Source organism: Lycium barbarum, chromosome 6 (assembly GCF_019175385.1).
Source record: "Lycium barbarum isolate Lr01 chromosome 6, ASM1917538v2, whole genome shotgun sequence".
NCBI lineage: Eukaryota > Viridiplantae > Streptophyta > Magnoliopsida > Solanales > Solanaceae > Lycium > Lycium barbarum.
In genome coordinates this window covers 22,712,297-22,729,315 of record NC_083342.1, presented here as the reverse complement: position 1 = coordinate 22,729,315, position 17,019 = coordinate 22,712,297, and the positions used below count along the sequence as shown (strand labels likewise).

At 34.1% G+C, this 17,019-nt stretch overlaps 1 protein-coding gene across 1 annotated transcript; it reads left to right on the top strand.

The window, feature by feature from the left end:
- Positions 1 to 5,187: 5,187 nt before the first annotated feature.
- LOC132599642 (glucan endo-1,3-beta-glucosidase, acidic-like) lies at positions 5,188 to 7,753 on the top strand. Its single transcript, XM_060312945.1, has 2 exons — positions 5,188 to 5,320; positions 6,713 to 7,753. The coding sequence occupies exons 1-2, from the start codon at positions 5,254 to 5,256 to the stop codon at positions 7,666 to 7,668; spliced, it is 1,023 nt and encodes a 340-aa protein (XP_060168928.1). The 5' UTR covers positions 5,188 to 5,253; the 3' UTR covers positions 7,669 to 7,753.
- Positions 7,754 to 17,019: the final 9,266 nt, after the last annotated feature.

Genomic DNA, 17,019 nt, shown 5'->3' with positions numbered 1-17,019 from the left:
GTGATGTGACAAGCATTGGTACAAGTGTCGGTGTCATGTTATGGGTAATATTATAATTGTATAGTTATGAGCCATGACACAAGAAGGCCAAAGCATGTGGGCATTAACTGTTATGTGCTACTTTCTTAACTTGAGTGTTTATTAGTATTCATCACTCTATGGAATCTCGCACACTTGTGATAATCAAGTTGTTGAACTTATTTGAAGAAGTTGATTGTTATGTCCGAATTACTGAGATATACTTTCTCTTATGTGATTCATCATGCACACACATTTGATGTGGCTCAATATGATACCGCAGATCATAATTTCGAGGGAAGTGATGGTTACTTGGTTTGAATGGCCAGTTGATGGATATTTTGACCTCATAAGGTAGGTTGCATAATATTTGAGCCAAAAAGGTTGGGTGTCCGATGTAATCTAGGAGATCTGGTATTCCAACCGGTATATGGACTTAGAGGTCCCCCATGTATCACATTTTCCGTATAGTCCCGTGGAGCTCTATATGTATACTGAGATAATTTTGTATCACATCACATCGCATATTTCATTCCTTAATTGAATATTTGATTAGTCGTCTCTCTGATTATCTGATTACCTGAGTATTTTGGCTTTACTTGGTATTTGTTTGTCCTTTATATTGTTGATGGTTCGATTTTGGTAAAGTAAACTAGTAAGAGTAAAAGAGACTTTTCCTAGTACTTCGTCGCTATCTCTTTCGTTATCGGTCTATGAGATATAATAAGTACACGTGCTTCCCGTACTCATACTACACTTGTTGCACTCTTTGTGGTGTAGATTTGGTTCTGAGTACAAGTGAGACTCGCAGAGCTGTTTGAGTCCGAGGATGTGATTTCAGGAGATTGTGGTTGTCACGCCCCGAACCATGGCCTGGGCGTAACACGACACTCGGTGCTTGACTGCATGTGACCGAGCGAACCACATGGCTTGCTGAATCATCATGAGGCATACATGAGTGGAAATATAACATGAAACATGATGGGCTTGAAGAAAATACATGAAGTCATAATAATCTGTAAAATACTAGTTTAGAACATAAACGCGGATAATATCATAACTGAGTTAAAATGGCTAACCGACTCTGAAAGTCTGACATGACATACTGGCTTGTCTAGTCTATGAAACCTCTAACACGAGTCTGAACATGAAAACATACTTGCTGGGACAAGCCCCCCTAGCATACCTTTAGATGCAAAATCAAATAAAAAAGGACAATATCTAAACCCCGGATAAGATGGGGCTCACCAATAAGCTGGTACGTGTAGATCCTAATTAGCAGAGGCTTCGTCCTGTAAATCAGTACCTGCATCGTGAAATGCAGGCCCCCAAGGCAATAAAAGGGGACGTCAGTACTTTGAATGTACTGGTATGTAAACACATGAGAGAAATAAGCAGGCACATAATATATAGACATGAAACTGAAACTGAACATGAATGCTGAAACTGAACATGAACAAGAATACTGGAAATATGAAATAATCTGTAACTGAGATGAAAATATGATAATAACTGTAATACCGACGTAAACCACCATGGGGAGAACCGTGGAGTCTGATCTCGGCCCGATCAGCTAAGCCATCTTGTACCTCGCCAGGGTACAAGACATGAACATGACATGAATGGATCCAAAATCCCTCAATGGGGAAAACATGAAGGAATCGTCCTAACTGGGCGGAGCGATCCTTATCCTACGTTGGTATACGTAGTTTCGAGCTATCTGAGCCTTCTCGGTATTAATACAACTCCCGAACATGAAAGATAACTGAAGACATGATTTCTGATTCTTAACATGGACATGGATACATGAAGACATGACAACAAATACACATATAAAAGTTTTTCATGGAAATAAGCATAGTATCTCATATTTTGTGTTATAGAACCCATGGGATGCAAATTATGAGTTTTTCATAGATTACGGACTGAGTCTCAATCACCAAAACAACAATTTAAGACTAATCAACATAATTAAAACTGACAATATAATATATCATAGTTTAAGTGTCTAGGGTTTATCCTGAGTATACCTAGAATCCTAAACCTAGTGTGTTTAAACATGGAATACTGAGACATGGGAAAGAACAAGGATGTTTCCACACGTGGATAGCGTCTACATACCTGGTAATGTTCCAATTTGCAACAAAAATCTGATCTTGAAAGAAGAATCCTAACCCTTGTTCTTGAATTCCTATAATTGGGTTTTCTTGAAAAAACCCTATGTTAAGAGCATGAGATTCTACTTAGGATTCAAGGGAAATTAATGGAATTCGCTTAGGATAGTGTTAAGAGGCTTACCTTGATGCTTAGAGAAGTTGTGAGGAGAGGGTTTTCGTGTTAAGGCTTGAGAGGAATGGAAATAATGAAATAAAATTGAATTCGCGTTCTTTGAACGTTTCAGTCGCAGCAACATGGGCCAAAATTCCAGTGAGCAACTTAGTTTGGAGGTCAGGTTACGGTCACTTGTTACAGGCCGTAACACGTGTTACGGTCCATAACGATGAACCGTCCTTTGGTCCAAAAGTTACGAGACGGTGATTTTCCAAGCGTGCCTATTACAGTATGAGAGACGGGCCGTAACACATGTTACGGGCCGTCCCTTGGAGCGTAACACATGATTTTCTGAACTGAAACATATTTTCGATTCCAACACTCTCCTTTGTGGGCTTCTAACCTCTTGAGTCATGGATATGGTTTAGTACGGATTCTACGAGGTGTTACAGTGGTGAGCTGCTTGGCGAATCCGCAACATCGCTTCTCCCTCTATCCTTTTATTATGCATGTCTTTCCTTTGTATCCAGACAGTGTATTAGTGGATTTCACACTTGTATTGTATTTGTAGTGGCTCTTGTACTTATGACACCAATCTTGGGTGGTTTTGGTTATTTATGTACTTATTTAATATAAAAGACTTATTATTTGGATATTCGGCTTATCTATTTACTTTTCCACTTATTTAACTTGATTGAATCAGTAATCATTGGGTTGGCTTACCTATCTGTTGCGAGTAGATGCTATCACGAATTTCTTTTTTTAGGTCGTGACAATTGGGGGTTTCTCCATTGCAATTGTACTTCAATTTTATTGATCACTTCTCATCTTAAGCATAATACATTTCACATCATAAAAATTAGATGGATCACTTGTGCTTCAAAAGACAAAATCTCAATCGTAGTTTGACTATTTATCTTCGAGAGATTACACTACAAATATCTACTACATAAATCAGGGGAAGATGAAGTCCAATGGTAACAGCTGGGTTCATGTGAGCCCAATAACTTCTGCTTAGGTCACGTAGTTGTAATAAAACAATTATTAAATGCGTAAGAATATTTAGTTTGGAACCCAATTTGTTGTTCTAGTAATTATTGCATACTAACTTGGGAAAGAACACCCACATGACTTTTAGGAAATAGATAGGACAAACTATGCCAGTATTTTGTACCAAAGTACCCGAATTTGGCTGTAGGATCAATTTAATGGCAAATCTAGCCACCGAATCTGCTTTCCAGCAGAAAGCTACGAATTGCACCCACGTCTTTGGCTTTAACAATTCTGTTTTTTTTTGTCGTTGTCGCTGCCCTCCGCCTCTTCTTCCACGACTACTTCGTCGGCGGCACCACGTAGTTCGTGTTCGGAACCGATGACGACGACAACGGCGATGAAGCGACATTCTTACCGTTGTTACCAATGTTGGTGTTGTTGTTGTTGTTGTTTTTGTTACTACTGCAGTTCAAAGCCTTGACTTGCAGTTTCAATGCTTTAGTAGAAGAAAAACTATTAAAGCCGAAATGAAGCCCTGCCGTAGGTAGGCGTCCGCCCGCGACAACGATGACTTTGTGCAATGCACAAACATTTTTGAGTATTTCCCGCGAAGAGTAAACTGCTTCAAAGTCGGACTTGTTTCTTCAATCCCCAAAACATGTCTAATACGTGTATGATAATTGCATAATATGTGTATAATTAGTGAGTATACGTTGATTATACATTTATTACATACAAATTATACAACAATGATACATTTTCTATATAAATATTGTAGGGATACATATTCTATACAACAATGATATAGTTTCTATACGTATGATACATTTTTCTATACATATACAGTAGTGATACATATTTTATACAATAATAATACAATTTCTATATATATGCTGGAATTAGTTGAAAAAGGCTACGAAATGAAATTATTTTAAAAAGACTAAAAAATGTCATAAAGCTCTTGGGCCATCCGGTTTTCAATAGTTTCACCAGATGACCATTTATGTTTTTTGTCCCTATTAACTTGAGATTACTGTAAAAATCAACAAACTTAAAATTCTGGATCCGCCTCTGACATAAATACTATATAAAAAATTTCATGGTACGTAACATCTCAACATCTCTTACTTTTGTTAAGTTTATTAAACATTTTATTATATGCTTGAAAGAAATTGGTGTGTGCGCCTTTTCAGGACCCTGTGTGAATGTGAGATGCTTCGTACACTGGACTGTTTTTTTTTTTTTTCTCTTTTTATTTCTTGAAACTCATGAAAAGAGTCTTCCAGAATGAGTTACAAGATCAATGTGGACCAATAGATATATAATAAAGTTTTTACGAAACAGTAACTACAGTCCAGATTACACTAGCCTTTACTAGTTAAAATTGACTATTGTTTTTTTAATCTTTCAAGTGTGAATTTAACTTGAATCATAACATCAAAAGTAGTCGAAAGATATAGTTTTATCAATTAGTGGTATAAAAACTTTTATACTCCAGTGCATTTGACTGATTCACCCAAAAGGCAACCCACTCTCTTCTCAGATCATTAATAATTCATTTTGATTGTTAATATTTACCATTAATTGATTAATTTGTCCAAATAACTTTTACGTAATCAATTACTTAATAATTTAAGCTCATTTTTGAATTGCCACAATCTAACGCAATGTAGTGGAAAAACCATCGTCATCTATATATCCAAAATACTTAAGGTCTACTCATAAAACAATTGCCTAGTAAATCTAAATTCAAATACACAATTAATCCATCAATTAATTTCCAATAAGCTTATAATATGTATTCCAAGAAGGTAGTTTGATATATTAAATGACTTTAGATATACATAACTTGGGCCAGATTACAGTAACTAGTTTCAATTATACTAGTCAATTTTTTTCCTATATAAGAAGCCACCATCTAGTCATTTTCCTACAGTATACGTATACATTTCATTTGTTGCTTATTGATTCATGATGACTACCTTGTCCGTTTTTGTATTTGCTGGTATGTTAATATTGACATACCTTGAAATAATAGGTATTTGCTCATCATCTCATTAGCTTGATTTTTCCTTAATCATTTATTATTACTATTATTATTACTATTATTATTATTATTATTATTATTATTATTATTATTATTATTATTATTATTACTATTGTTATTATTATTGTTATTGTTATTGTTATTATTATTATTATTATTATTATTATTATTATTACTATTGTTATTATTATTGTTATTGTTATTGTTATTGTTATTGTTATTGTTATTATTATTATTATTATTATTATTATTATTATTATTATTATTATTATTATTATTATTATTATTATTTTTGTTGTTGTTGATAATGGGGCAAGAAAGATAAGAGAAAAGAAAAAAAATTTGTATGATTTTACTCTACAACGTTGAATTGCAACTACTAATCCCTTTTGATTTATTTTCGATCCCTGTCAGTTAAATATTTATAGTGGCCACAAAATAGGAGATATAAGTATTTGATTTTAGAATACATGAAATATATTTGTATACTTGAGTCATATATTGAAATATTTATTGTTTAGTGAAATTTACATTCATTTTTGTATCCTCCATGTTTTATGAATGATTCTATTAAATTTACACCATTTCTATTTAAAAGTAATTTTAATAAAGAATTACTCCTTGATCTTATTCCCCTCCCCGCCCCAAAGAATTAAGAACTACCAAAGAGAGAAACGGAAAACAGGTTATGAAGGCGAAGAAATTTCTCAAATTGACAAGAGGGGTTGCTCAGATGGTAAGCATATTTCATCTCCAACCCGAAGGTTGTGAGTTCGAGTCACAAGCAAAAAGGGGAGCTCCTGGGGGAGGGGTAAAAAACAAATATATATATATAAAAAGAAATTCCCAAATTGCATATTTTGTTATGTAACTCATGGAAATAAGTTTATATTCTATGTGACGGTACAAAAGTATTTTGTAATAATTAAATTATTTAGATGTAATTTAAGATAATTCTCTTTAATTAATACTAACTGATGACTTGAATAAATAATTATTCGCGAGGGTAGTGTAACCCCACTTGTGGATTATACTGAATTTGTTGTTGTAGTATAATAAGTCAAACTATATTGTTAGTGTTAACTTCTATGCAAAATAGGTTATGTATTACTTTCAAAGGATTTCAACTAAGTACTATGGTATGTGATCCTACAATGTAAGGGCAATCGGTGCACAAAGCATCACGCGTTAGCAGGGTTCAAGAAGGGCGCACCCTAAGGGTGTGATGTAGACAGCCTATTCTAATGAAAGCATTAGTGGCTGCTTCCACGTCTCAAACCGAGACAACGTTACCGTTGCTTCAAGGCTCCCCTTACGTGATCCTACAATAACTCTGTTTATTTATTGAATCTTTTTTTTTTTTTTTTTTTGTTGTTGATACAGAGGCACTCTCTGTTGGAGTGTGTTACGGGAGAAATGGGAATAACTTACCATCAGCTCAAGATGTTGTAAATCTTTATAAAGCAAATGGCATAACAAACATGAGAGTATATGATCCAATTCCTGAAACACTTACTGCTCTCAAGGAAAGTAATATAGGCATCATTCTTGACATTCCAAATGAAAATCTTCAAGCATTGACAGATCCTAAAGCAGCTACAGATTGGGTCAACGCCAACATTATGAGTTATTCCTCAAATGTCAAGTTCAAATATATAAGTGTTGGAAATGAAATATCTCCTGGCAATGTTGCAAAAGCCAAATTTGCTCCATTCCTTCTTCCTGCATTGCAAAATGTGCAACAAGCCATAACGACATTTCATCTGCAGGATCAAGTGAAGGTCACAACAAGTATAGAGACCGGGATGTTAACAAGTACATACCCACCGTCTCATTCAGTGTTTCGCAACGATGCTATCAGTTTCATCAAACCGATCATTGAGTTCTTGAAACAGAATCAATCGCCTTTGCTGGCAAATATTTATCCATATTATGGTTATAAAGCCAACCCTGATCGTATTCCACTCCCTTATGCACTTTTTACACAACAAAAACCCGACCCATCGGGCTATCAAAATCTATTTGATGCTATGTTGGATGCAGTATATTATGCAGTTGAGAAAGCTGGTGGAGATAACATAGAGATTGTTGTTGCTGAAAGTGGATGGCCATCTGATGGTGGTGGTGTTGGAGTAAGTATGGATAATGCTGCGACTTATTATAGGAATTTGATCAGTCATGTGAAGTCAACATCAGGAACTATACACAAGCCCGGAAAGGCTATAGAAACTTATTTGTTTGCTATGTTTGATGAAAATGTGAAGATAGGAGGAGAGACTGAGAAGCATTTTGGAGTGTTCTATCCTGATAAAACTCAGAAGTATAATCTTACCTTCTAGTTTAATTACAGCAGTTTAATTTCATTTATGTATTTAAAGAACATGATGCTAAATTTATGATTTTTAAAGGATTTGCTGGTTAAAATTATTGTCTCAATTAAAATCAAGGCTTGATCTCTCCAGGATATAAATATATACTGTAATATATAGTACTAACATAATTTGTGTTTGCAACTGGTAGTTCACTATATATAACATTATTATTTTCCGGAGGGTGGTCAAAGAGTCTCTGAGTTCAAGACGAGCTTGAGCAAAATAAGAGCTACCTTATTTGTGTTGTGTTAAAATGGATTACCGGGTCAAAATATAATTAAATTTAGAGTTCAAATTTGGATAGTCTAAAAATTGTTTAGAAATTAGAATAAAGGAAGGTCCTAAAGTGATATCTTAATAATAGAATAGTGAAACTTATTGATATGTGTGGAGAAAAAAACTATCACTTTGAGAAAATGGACACAAATTTAGATTGAACAAAAATAAAGAATAGTACAAGTTTCTATTTTATTCTTTTACAAAATTTATGTTGATCATTTTCAATTTTTAGGAAGAGATTAATAGATTAATCAACTGGTATTATTGACAAGATTAGGAGACACTACTTTTGAGGTACTTTAAACTAATTGGATACTCATAAAGATGAAACCAATGGAATTTGTCCACTTTATTGTCATATTATAGTGGTGCTAAGGTTAAATTGGTCTAGATGGACATGAAATTCAATTTATTAGTACTATGCAATTGTATTTTTCTATGGTATAATCATTTATTAGTATTCGGCACCTACTAATTCAGATTTGCTCCACAAGGGTTCATTTACAAAGGATGTGCTCCCCATGAGAAGTTTCTCCATTACAATTGCAGTTAATTTGATTAATCACTTCTCATATATGCTTAAAACATTTCACATGAGGCAAGAAACAACTCCATAATATTTTTGTGTCCGAAGAGGGAGATGGAGAACAGGAGAAGATGCCGCTGGCTGCTAGTGTAACAAAAAGTAACAAAAATATGAATATGAATGATATAGTAGGTTAAAATTCTCGTAATAAAAGCAAAATCTTGTAATTATATAAGCCCAAAAATTACGATTTTTTTTTTTTTTTTAAAAGGGGGACAAAATTGGATATGTAAAAGGATCACAATTCACGACGACTGAAGGAAAGGAACTGTAGGACACTTGCTGCTCGATTTTTCTATAGGGGTGTTTGTATTGTCTTTTTAAAAATAGCTTATAAGCTAAAAGGTAAAAATAAATGTTTAAAAACACTTCTTATTTTTTTCAAACACCACAAAAAGTATAAAAAAAAAACTAAAAAAAAAAAAACACTTAAAAATAAGCCAATTCAAACACCCTCTATACCTAGCTATAGCATCTTTTGGAGATGAACCATTATGTGCGGTCATGAGAACTTGAGAGGTAGATATTGTAAGTAAATACGACTTTGGCATCTGGCATGTGGTGGCGCTCTAGCACAATAAAGATGAGTCCGCAACTTAAATAATCCAAAAAGTGATTGTAGGGATCAAAATAATGCAATTAAAAAAAAAAGTTACCAAAGTAATTTTTGCGCACTAAATTAGTGCTCAATAGGACCAAACTGCAAATTTACAGTTAAGTCCTATTGCGCAATAGGGGTTATATTTTTTTTTGTACAATTCTAAAGTTTAGAAATTTCACGTTTTTTCATACTTTGACCAAAGATTAGTGATGTTTTAATATTCCGAAATATCAATATTTTATATAGAACTTGATATCTTTTTTTGCTGACAATAATGTCGGCTCATTACATCAAGTATACCTAAACGTTTGGATCGTCGTTTTAGGGGTTGTAAAGTGCCTCGAAGTAAGTTTTGTTTGTTTGAATCTTGTTATCTAAAGGTTTAAGTGTTTTATTTTATAGCGCAGTAATTTACTGCGTTAATGACATCATTAAAAAAATTGTTTGAATAACGCAGTAAATTAATGCGTTATGCAAGTCCCATAAATTTTTTATCTAGTAGACTTAAGTAGTTATATAAATTGATAAGATAAAATTATCAAATAATGAGTATAAGGAGAAAAAGTAGTTGTAAATTGGTGAAACTTTAAACAGTCATAACTTTGCGCTCAGACGTCCAATTTACGCGATTTTTTTGTTTGTTTTTGATTTTGCATATATTTTCGAGATATAGCCGTGCAAACTGTCGCAAGGCAGTTTGGTCGAGCCAGTTTTTAGAAAAAAGTCCTTTATCCCAATCAATTTGAATTTTTTCCCAAATTGGTGAACAATTTTCATTCATCTTTAGTAAAAATCTAGTGATAAAAAATATATTTGAAGATGGTAATCCCGTGGTAATGATGTTTTAAATGTCAATTTCAAGGCTCAAAATTCAATTTGTGAAAACAAGTTAGATGACATTAGTGAACATTATAAAAAATAAAAAGTGTCTACATTGTAGCTTTCACCAACTTGGCTTGATGGTTTACATCTTTTTAATCCCAACCACCTGGGATCAAATCTAGGTGGGAGCATTGAGAAGGCATTGAGAAAACTTGGGTGCATGATGCATGGTTTAAGTAAAAATTAAGTATATTTTTTGCATATCTATTTCTTAATGATAAATATTATTTTGCTCTTTGTTATTGTTTATAGCTAACTCGTGTGACATCCTAAACTAATTATAAATAAAACACTTAAACCTTTAGATAACAGGATTCAAACAAACAAAACTTATATCGGGGCACTTTACAACCCCTAAAACGACGATCCAAACGTTTAAGTATACTTGATGTAATGAGCCGCCATTATTGTCAGCAAAAAAAGATATCAAGTTCTCTATAAAATATTGATATTTCGAAGTTTTAAAACATCACTAATCTTTGGTCAAAGTACGAAAAAACGTGAAATTTCAAAACCTTAAAATTGTAAAAATAAAATAAAAAATATAACCCCTATTGCGCACTAAATTAGTGCGCAATAGGACTTAACTGTAAATTTGCAGTTTGTTCCTATTGCACACTAATTTAATGCGCAAAGGTTACTTTGGTAACTTTTTTTCTATTGCGTTATTTTGATCCCTACAGTCACTTTTTGGGTCATTTAAGTTGCGGACTCCGTTAAAGATATACTTGTATAGGGTAAAAAGCAATATGTCATTGTACGGAGTAACTATCGCACCCCATTAACTGGGTTTATGATAAAGCGTGATATTGGAGTCGTCACCTAACATGTTAACTAGGCGTGTTACAATACCCATTCACTATCAATTGTGGTATTAACTCCATAAAATCTATGAAACCTAACCCTCTGTTTGGATGGTTGTTTCCTGTGGTTCATTAATGTACAGTACGGTATGTTACAGTATGGTGTTGTATTGTATTGTATTGTACTGTATTAGTGAACACAACGTTTGGATAGACTGTATCATTTGTTGTGGTTTAATAACATTTGTATTGTTTGGTTTGACTGTATGGTACTGTATAATAAGGCCCCGTTTGTCCATAGAAACAAAAAAAAAAATCACTTTTTTAGGAATTTTGGAGTTGGAGTTGGAGTTGTGTTTGGCCATAGTTTTTGAAATTGTAGTTGGTGCACCCCATTTTAACCGGGTTAAATTAGGAGTACAACATTTTGGTGATTCCTATTTTGTTTGTTTTAAGGAGTCGCCACCTAATTAATTTAACGGTGAATTAGGACACCTAGATGTTAACTAAGGTAAAGTTAAAACTAAACCTCCGTTAATAGTCTGCTAACCAATGTGATTCCAGGTAAGGGCTCTATATTATCCTAAAGGGAAGGGGTTAGGCATCCTTTAGAATCCGTTAACTACGATTATCCGGCCAAACTTAGGTTAATTAATTAAGGCTAAATACAATGCTTAAATTTTAGAAAATGACTTAAAAATATTGCTAAAGTTTTAAAAGAAAATAATGTTAGTTAAAATAAGATTTACAGAAAATACAATAATTTGTATAAAAGAGACTTTAAATGCCATTTTGAAAACACGACTTATGAATGTTGTTAAGGTTTTAGACGAAAGTATAATAGTGTTGTTTAAAATAATACTTGTAGAAAATATAATAATTTGCGTAAAAGAAGATTCTAAATATTAAATGAGACTTGAAAATATTGATAAAGACTTAAATGAAAGATACTATTTAATAAGATTTATAGGAAATGTGATAATTTGCATGAAATAAAACTTACAAGCATTGTTAAGATAAAAAATGTCATTTAAAGAAGACTTATAAATGTGGCTAAACTTTTAAATAAAATGCTGTTTAACATAAGATTTGTATAAAATGTAATAGTTTGCATATAATGTGATAGCTTTCAAAAAAGGGGGTTATCAAATTTGGATCTTTGGATAAAATTATGTCATATGGATATGGTGACATAGAAAATCTAAACTTATCTTTATAAATAGGATACAAAAGAAATGAGTTTTCTTTCTCTTTCTTTATTTGCTTTGTTTAACCAATTTCGGTTAAAAATATGTATAATTGGGTAAATCTTGAAAATGTTTATAAAATATACTCGGATTCATATTTTGTGTGTTAATGACGTTTTGAAATTTTAAAATAGTAAGGATAAAATATGATTCCTTTATCTAAAAAATGTGTAATCATACTATTTTGAATGTCAATTATTCTAAGAAAGATAAATATTCTAGATATTATAAATATTTCAACAGAAAATAAGAAGGAAACTTATGCAAAAAAAACTAAACCCCACTAACTTCATTATGGTTCATCTAATCTAATAAGACAAAATAAAATGGTAAGTCATATGAGGCGAATAAAATGCACAACAATAAAATAAGGAAGAGAGTAAAGAGTGAATGGGTTAGGCCCATTTTCTTGGACTGTTACTGCGGTCTGTTGACTGTTGGGCTTCGGCCCAGCAGCCTTAATAGGTTGCTAAGAACTGTTCATCGCCTATTGGGCTTCAGCCCAGATTTTTGCTTTCCTATGTGGCTGCGGACAAGGCTGGACACAAGAGGAGTCGTGTTGGGCTTTTAGCCCAACGCCAAGTGCGGAGGAGAACGAGTCCCTCGGACTCGTATGCGATAATCATGCATGAAAACGGAAGGAAAAGAATAGTAAATTATCAATGAATAATGTTAAACACAAAATGTAAACTAAAAAAAGATCAGTAGATTGTGTGTATTATGTATATCCTATGTATATCACACAGCAGTAGCATAACAGCACAGAGGAAGAAGGGAATTCGAATACATCCACCATACATGAGGAATCTAAACAAATGATAGCAAGACTAGGCAAAGCAAGGTGGCAGAGCTTGTTTCACCTTAAACAATAATCGTTAGGTTGACAAGTCCCTAACTTCTGTATCATGTTTTAATAGCTAATACATCAATTTTAACATGTCAAAAATGTGAAAGTACAACCCATATTCTTAATTTGTTTGCACTGAAACCCTCCCTTTTTTTTTTTGATGAAGCATGCAGTTATTACTAAAGGCATCAAGAAGAAGCAAATCAAAAGAGATTATGCTTAATGTTGGCATTGACATTTTTAACAATAAGTCCAAAATTACATTCATCAACCTCTAAACAATCTAAATGGTATATGTCACTAGATGGTGTAAACTTGCAGGTTGCTTTACTGCCAATTAGAGATTAAGAAAGAAGACATTTATAGCTGTAGGCAAAGCAAGGCGGCATAGCATATCATAGGCGGCAAAGCATATTTGCTCACACGATAACATACAGGACTCAGACAAAAATGCATTTTTACAAACAACCAGCGTGGATATAATTCAGACAAAACATACTTGCAATTTTGGGCACACACAAGACTGAATAAAACATACTGTTGTCTACAACATTTACATGGCTAAGCCAAGGTACACTTGCAGGACAGATTTAAACTGAACCAGAAAAGGAAGGCAAAGCATGACAGTGGCTGAGTTTAAAACAAGAATAAAGGAGCATTCTAGTTCCACAGTATTTGGATCTGTTTCTAACGCATTGTCGAAGTATAACTCCCATGCAAAGCATCAAAGGAAGGAAATGTTTCAGTTTTAAGAAACACCACGCCCTATTCCAAGAGATTTGTTCCCCCTTTTTATCTAAAAATGAAATCAGGCATGCTCAAACCACGCTGAGGCATGCCAAACCTTAAAAGCCTTATATGCAGATCATGTATACATGTTGGAAGCATGAGACTCTACTAGCTGGGAGGGGATGACACTCCACCACCATACACGCAATCAACTAAGAGCACATTAGCAACCAATTTACAGCTGTAGAGGAGTAAAAATAGAATGGATAGGCTTAAACAAACCAAATGTCGCTTGACAGAACTAGGTGACATATCAGATTCTAACATAGGTACTATGGATAAAATAACATGGAACTACCATACTTGCAATCATATCTAACATATTTTCAGAGTTAAAATCCACCTAAACTTGGCATATAGTGATTCAATGCAAACCAGGAATGAACAGCATGCGTGCATTGGATCATAATCTTCTAACACCTGGGCTTATGAATAACTAACATATATACAAGACACATAAAACATACCTAAACAGCCAAGACCAGAGTTCGACAGGATTAGTTGGGATAGGATGCCAAACCAAGGGCAACATCAAAATGTAGTATACCAACACACACTTACAGAATATCAAATTGAGATGGGATCTTTTCTATTCAAAACAGACTCACTTAATCATGGAGCGAAACTAGAATCTAAACTACACAACACACTGAAGCTCAATGACCAATCGGAACCTAAAAGTAGATAATGAATTACCCTATCCAAATATAGTCTAAATAAACATGATAAAGGTTGTTCTTAAGATTCAAAATGTCTAGAATACAACAAACAAGAATCAATCAGCTTGAACCCAAAGCAATCAGCAATGTCCAATCAATCCCATATTCGAGTCATTCATCCAATTGTCCAAGCATGAAGCCAAAAACAAATTCTAAAAAAATAGGATCAAGCATGAATAGATTTAAACTGAACAATCATGCTAGAAGTACAAGACAAATTAAACACTGATCAGAAGCACTCGACATGTCTTAAACTGAACTAAAATAGAACGAAAGTAAAATAACAACACTCAACCAGATGGAACAGCAAAATACATCATATCAGCATTTTAAGCATACCCTAACGATAATTAAACTAAACAGAAGACTAATCACATAACACATTATATGCAAGAACTGAAAAATGAATGAAAGGAATGAAGTTCACTGACCTTCTTCGGGTGCAGCGAAGTGAGGCGAAGGTTTCGATCTAACCTCGAACACTTCAAATCTACTTCGAAACACTAAAAAAAACCCGAATTTGTATACCCTTCGAATCCAAACAGATGCCAAGGGCAAAATAGAACGAAAATGGTGTGGATTTTGACTCGATATTGAACAATACGGCTAAAAGAATTAATGTCGTCTATGGGGATTTCTTGCGACTCGAAAAACCTCAGTTTCTTCGGGAATTTTTTGAATCGAAAAACCCTCCTTCAACTGGATCAAAAAGTAAGTACTTATAGGGAAATTTTAGGGCTTTTCGTTTGACCAGAAGAGAGAGATGAGCGGGGAACAGGGGAAAGTGGGGAACAGAGGGAAGTGGGAGCGGGATGTAGGCGGCGGTGGTGGGGACGAAGATGATGAAGGAGAAATAGAGAGAAGGGAGCGGGAGAGAGAGAACAAAAAGGGGGTGGCGGCGGACGGAGAAAAAAATGAAAGGAAACCTAATGTTTCCTTTGTTTTGAACGAAGAAGGCGGGTCGGGTCAATCAGTGGACTGGGTTGGCTGATTTGGGCTGGTAAATTAAAATGTGGACTGATCCGAAAATTGGGTTGATAAATTAAAATATGGGCTGGTCATTAATGGACTGGTCCAAGAAGGTTTGTGGATTAATTGGAACGGATGAGTCCACAATTTGGCTGCTGGACTTAAAATACGGGGCTTCATAAATTTGAATAAAAGACCATCAATTAATGATATAACAGCGAGCGTTAAAATATTACAATTATTAGTGCTCAGTTAATAAAATTATATGTCGTCGTAATAGCCATGCAATAATATTTCGAAAGTCCACAGTAAATAAACACTATTATTTGATTATGCGAAGATAAATGCGATGCGTGTGCGTAAGCTGGTAAAATGCCGAAACGATAAAAATTGTGAATCATAATAATAATAATAATAATAATAATAATAATAATAATAATAATAATAATAATAATAATAATAATGGCTAGTAACTGTAATAGAATAATGAAACGCCGGTATTGATAAGAGGCTAATAATTATAGTAAAATATAAATATATTTTTAATTTTCCAAAAAATATTAGAAGCATAAATAGGTATTTCGGAGGAGAGGCGGAACAAAATTGGGTGTCAACAGTAGTTTTTAGTGAAATGTAGTTGTAAAAAAGTGAAATTATTTGAAAAACAAGTTTTTTGAGTTTTTGGTATTCCGGAATACAACTTCAAGTTGTATTCGGAATTCTTATGGCCAAACGCTTAAAAGTGAAAAAAGTGAAAAAAAATTCCAGAATAAAGTGAGTAATTCTTATGGCCAAACGCCTACTAACTTGTAAGTTTATTAAAATACCCTTTAACTCTTAATTACAAATTAGTTTATATATATTAATAAAACTCGGGTAAAGAATAAACTAGTAACTTTAAAAAATAAGTAGGTAGTGGGTGGGGTGTGTGGGCGGTAGGGTGGGGGTGGGGTAGTGGGTGGTAGGGTGGGGGTGAGTGGTTATGGGGTGGGGTTTGGCGGTAGTGAGAGGTAGTGGGGTTTGTTGGGGTGGCGTGGGGTAGTTGGGTTTGTTGGGGTGGCGTGGGGTAGTTGGGGTGGGGGATGGGGATGGGGGTGGGGGTGAGTGGTAGGGTGAGGTGGATGGTGGGGGTGGGGGTGGGGGTGGGGGGTGGGGGGTGGGGGTGGGGTGGGGTATAATGGAGAAATGAAATACATAACCACAGAAAAACCACCAAATCTGTAGTTACAAAAATTGAGACTTTTCATGATTATATTGCCATGGAATGAACCACGGGTTTACAACACCATACCACATAATTTTAAGAATAATGGAATCAAACATGGTTTCATAGAAAACCATACATTAATGAACCACGGGAAACCACCATCCATACGTAAGACACAGCTGAGGGTTCACATTAAATCGTTGAGAAGGTATTAGACACCCTTCGAAATTCACTTACAGCGATTTCCTTCGAACTTAGATTAAGTTGGGGCTACAAGTGATTAAGTTATTATTAATCCAGTTAAGTGTTTATCCTAAATTTCATTTATTCGGTCAACTAATTGAATTTGTTTAGAATCAATTCACGAGCAATGTAATTAATTCAAATTA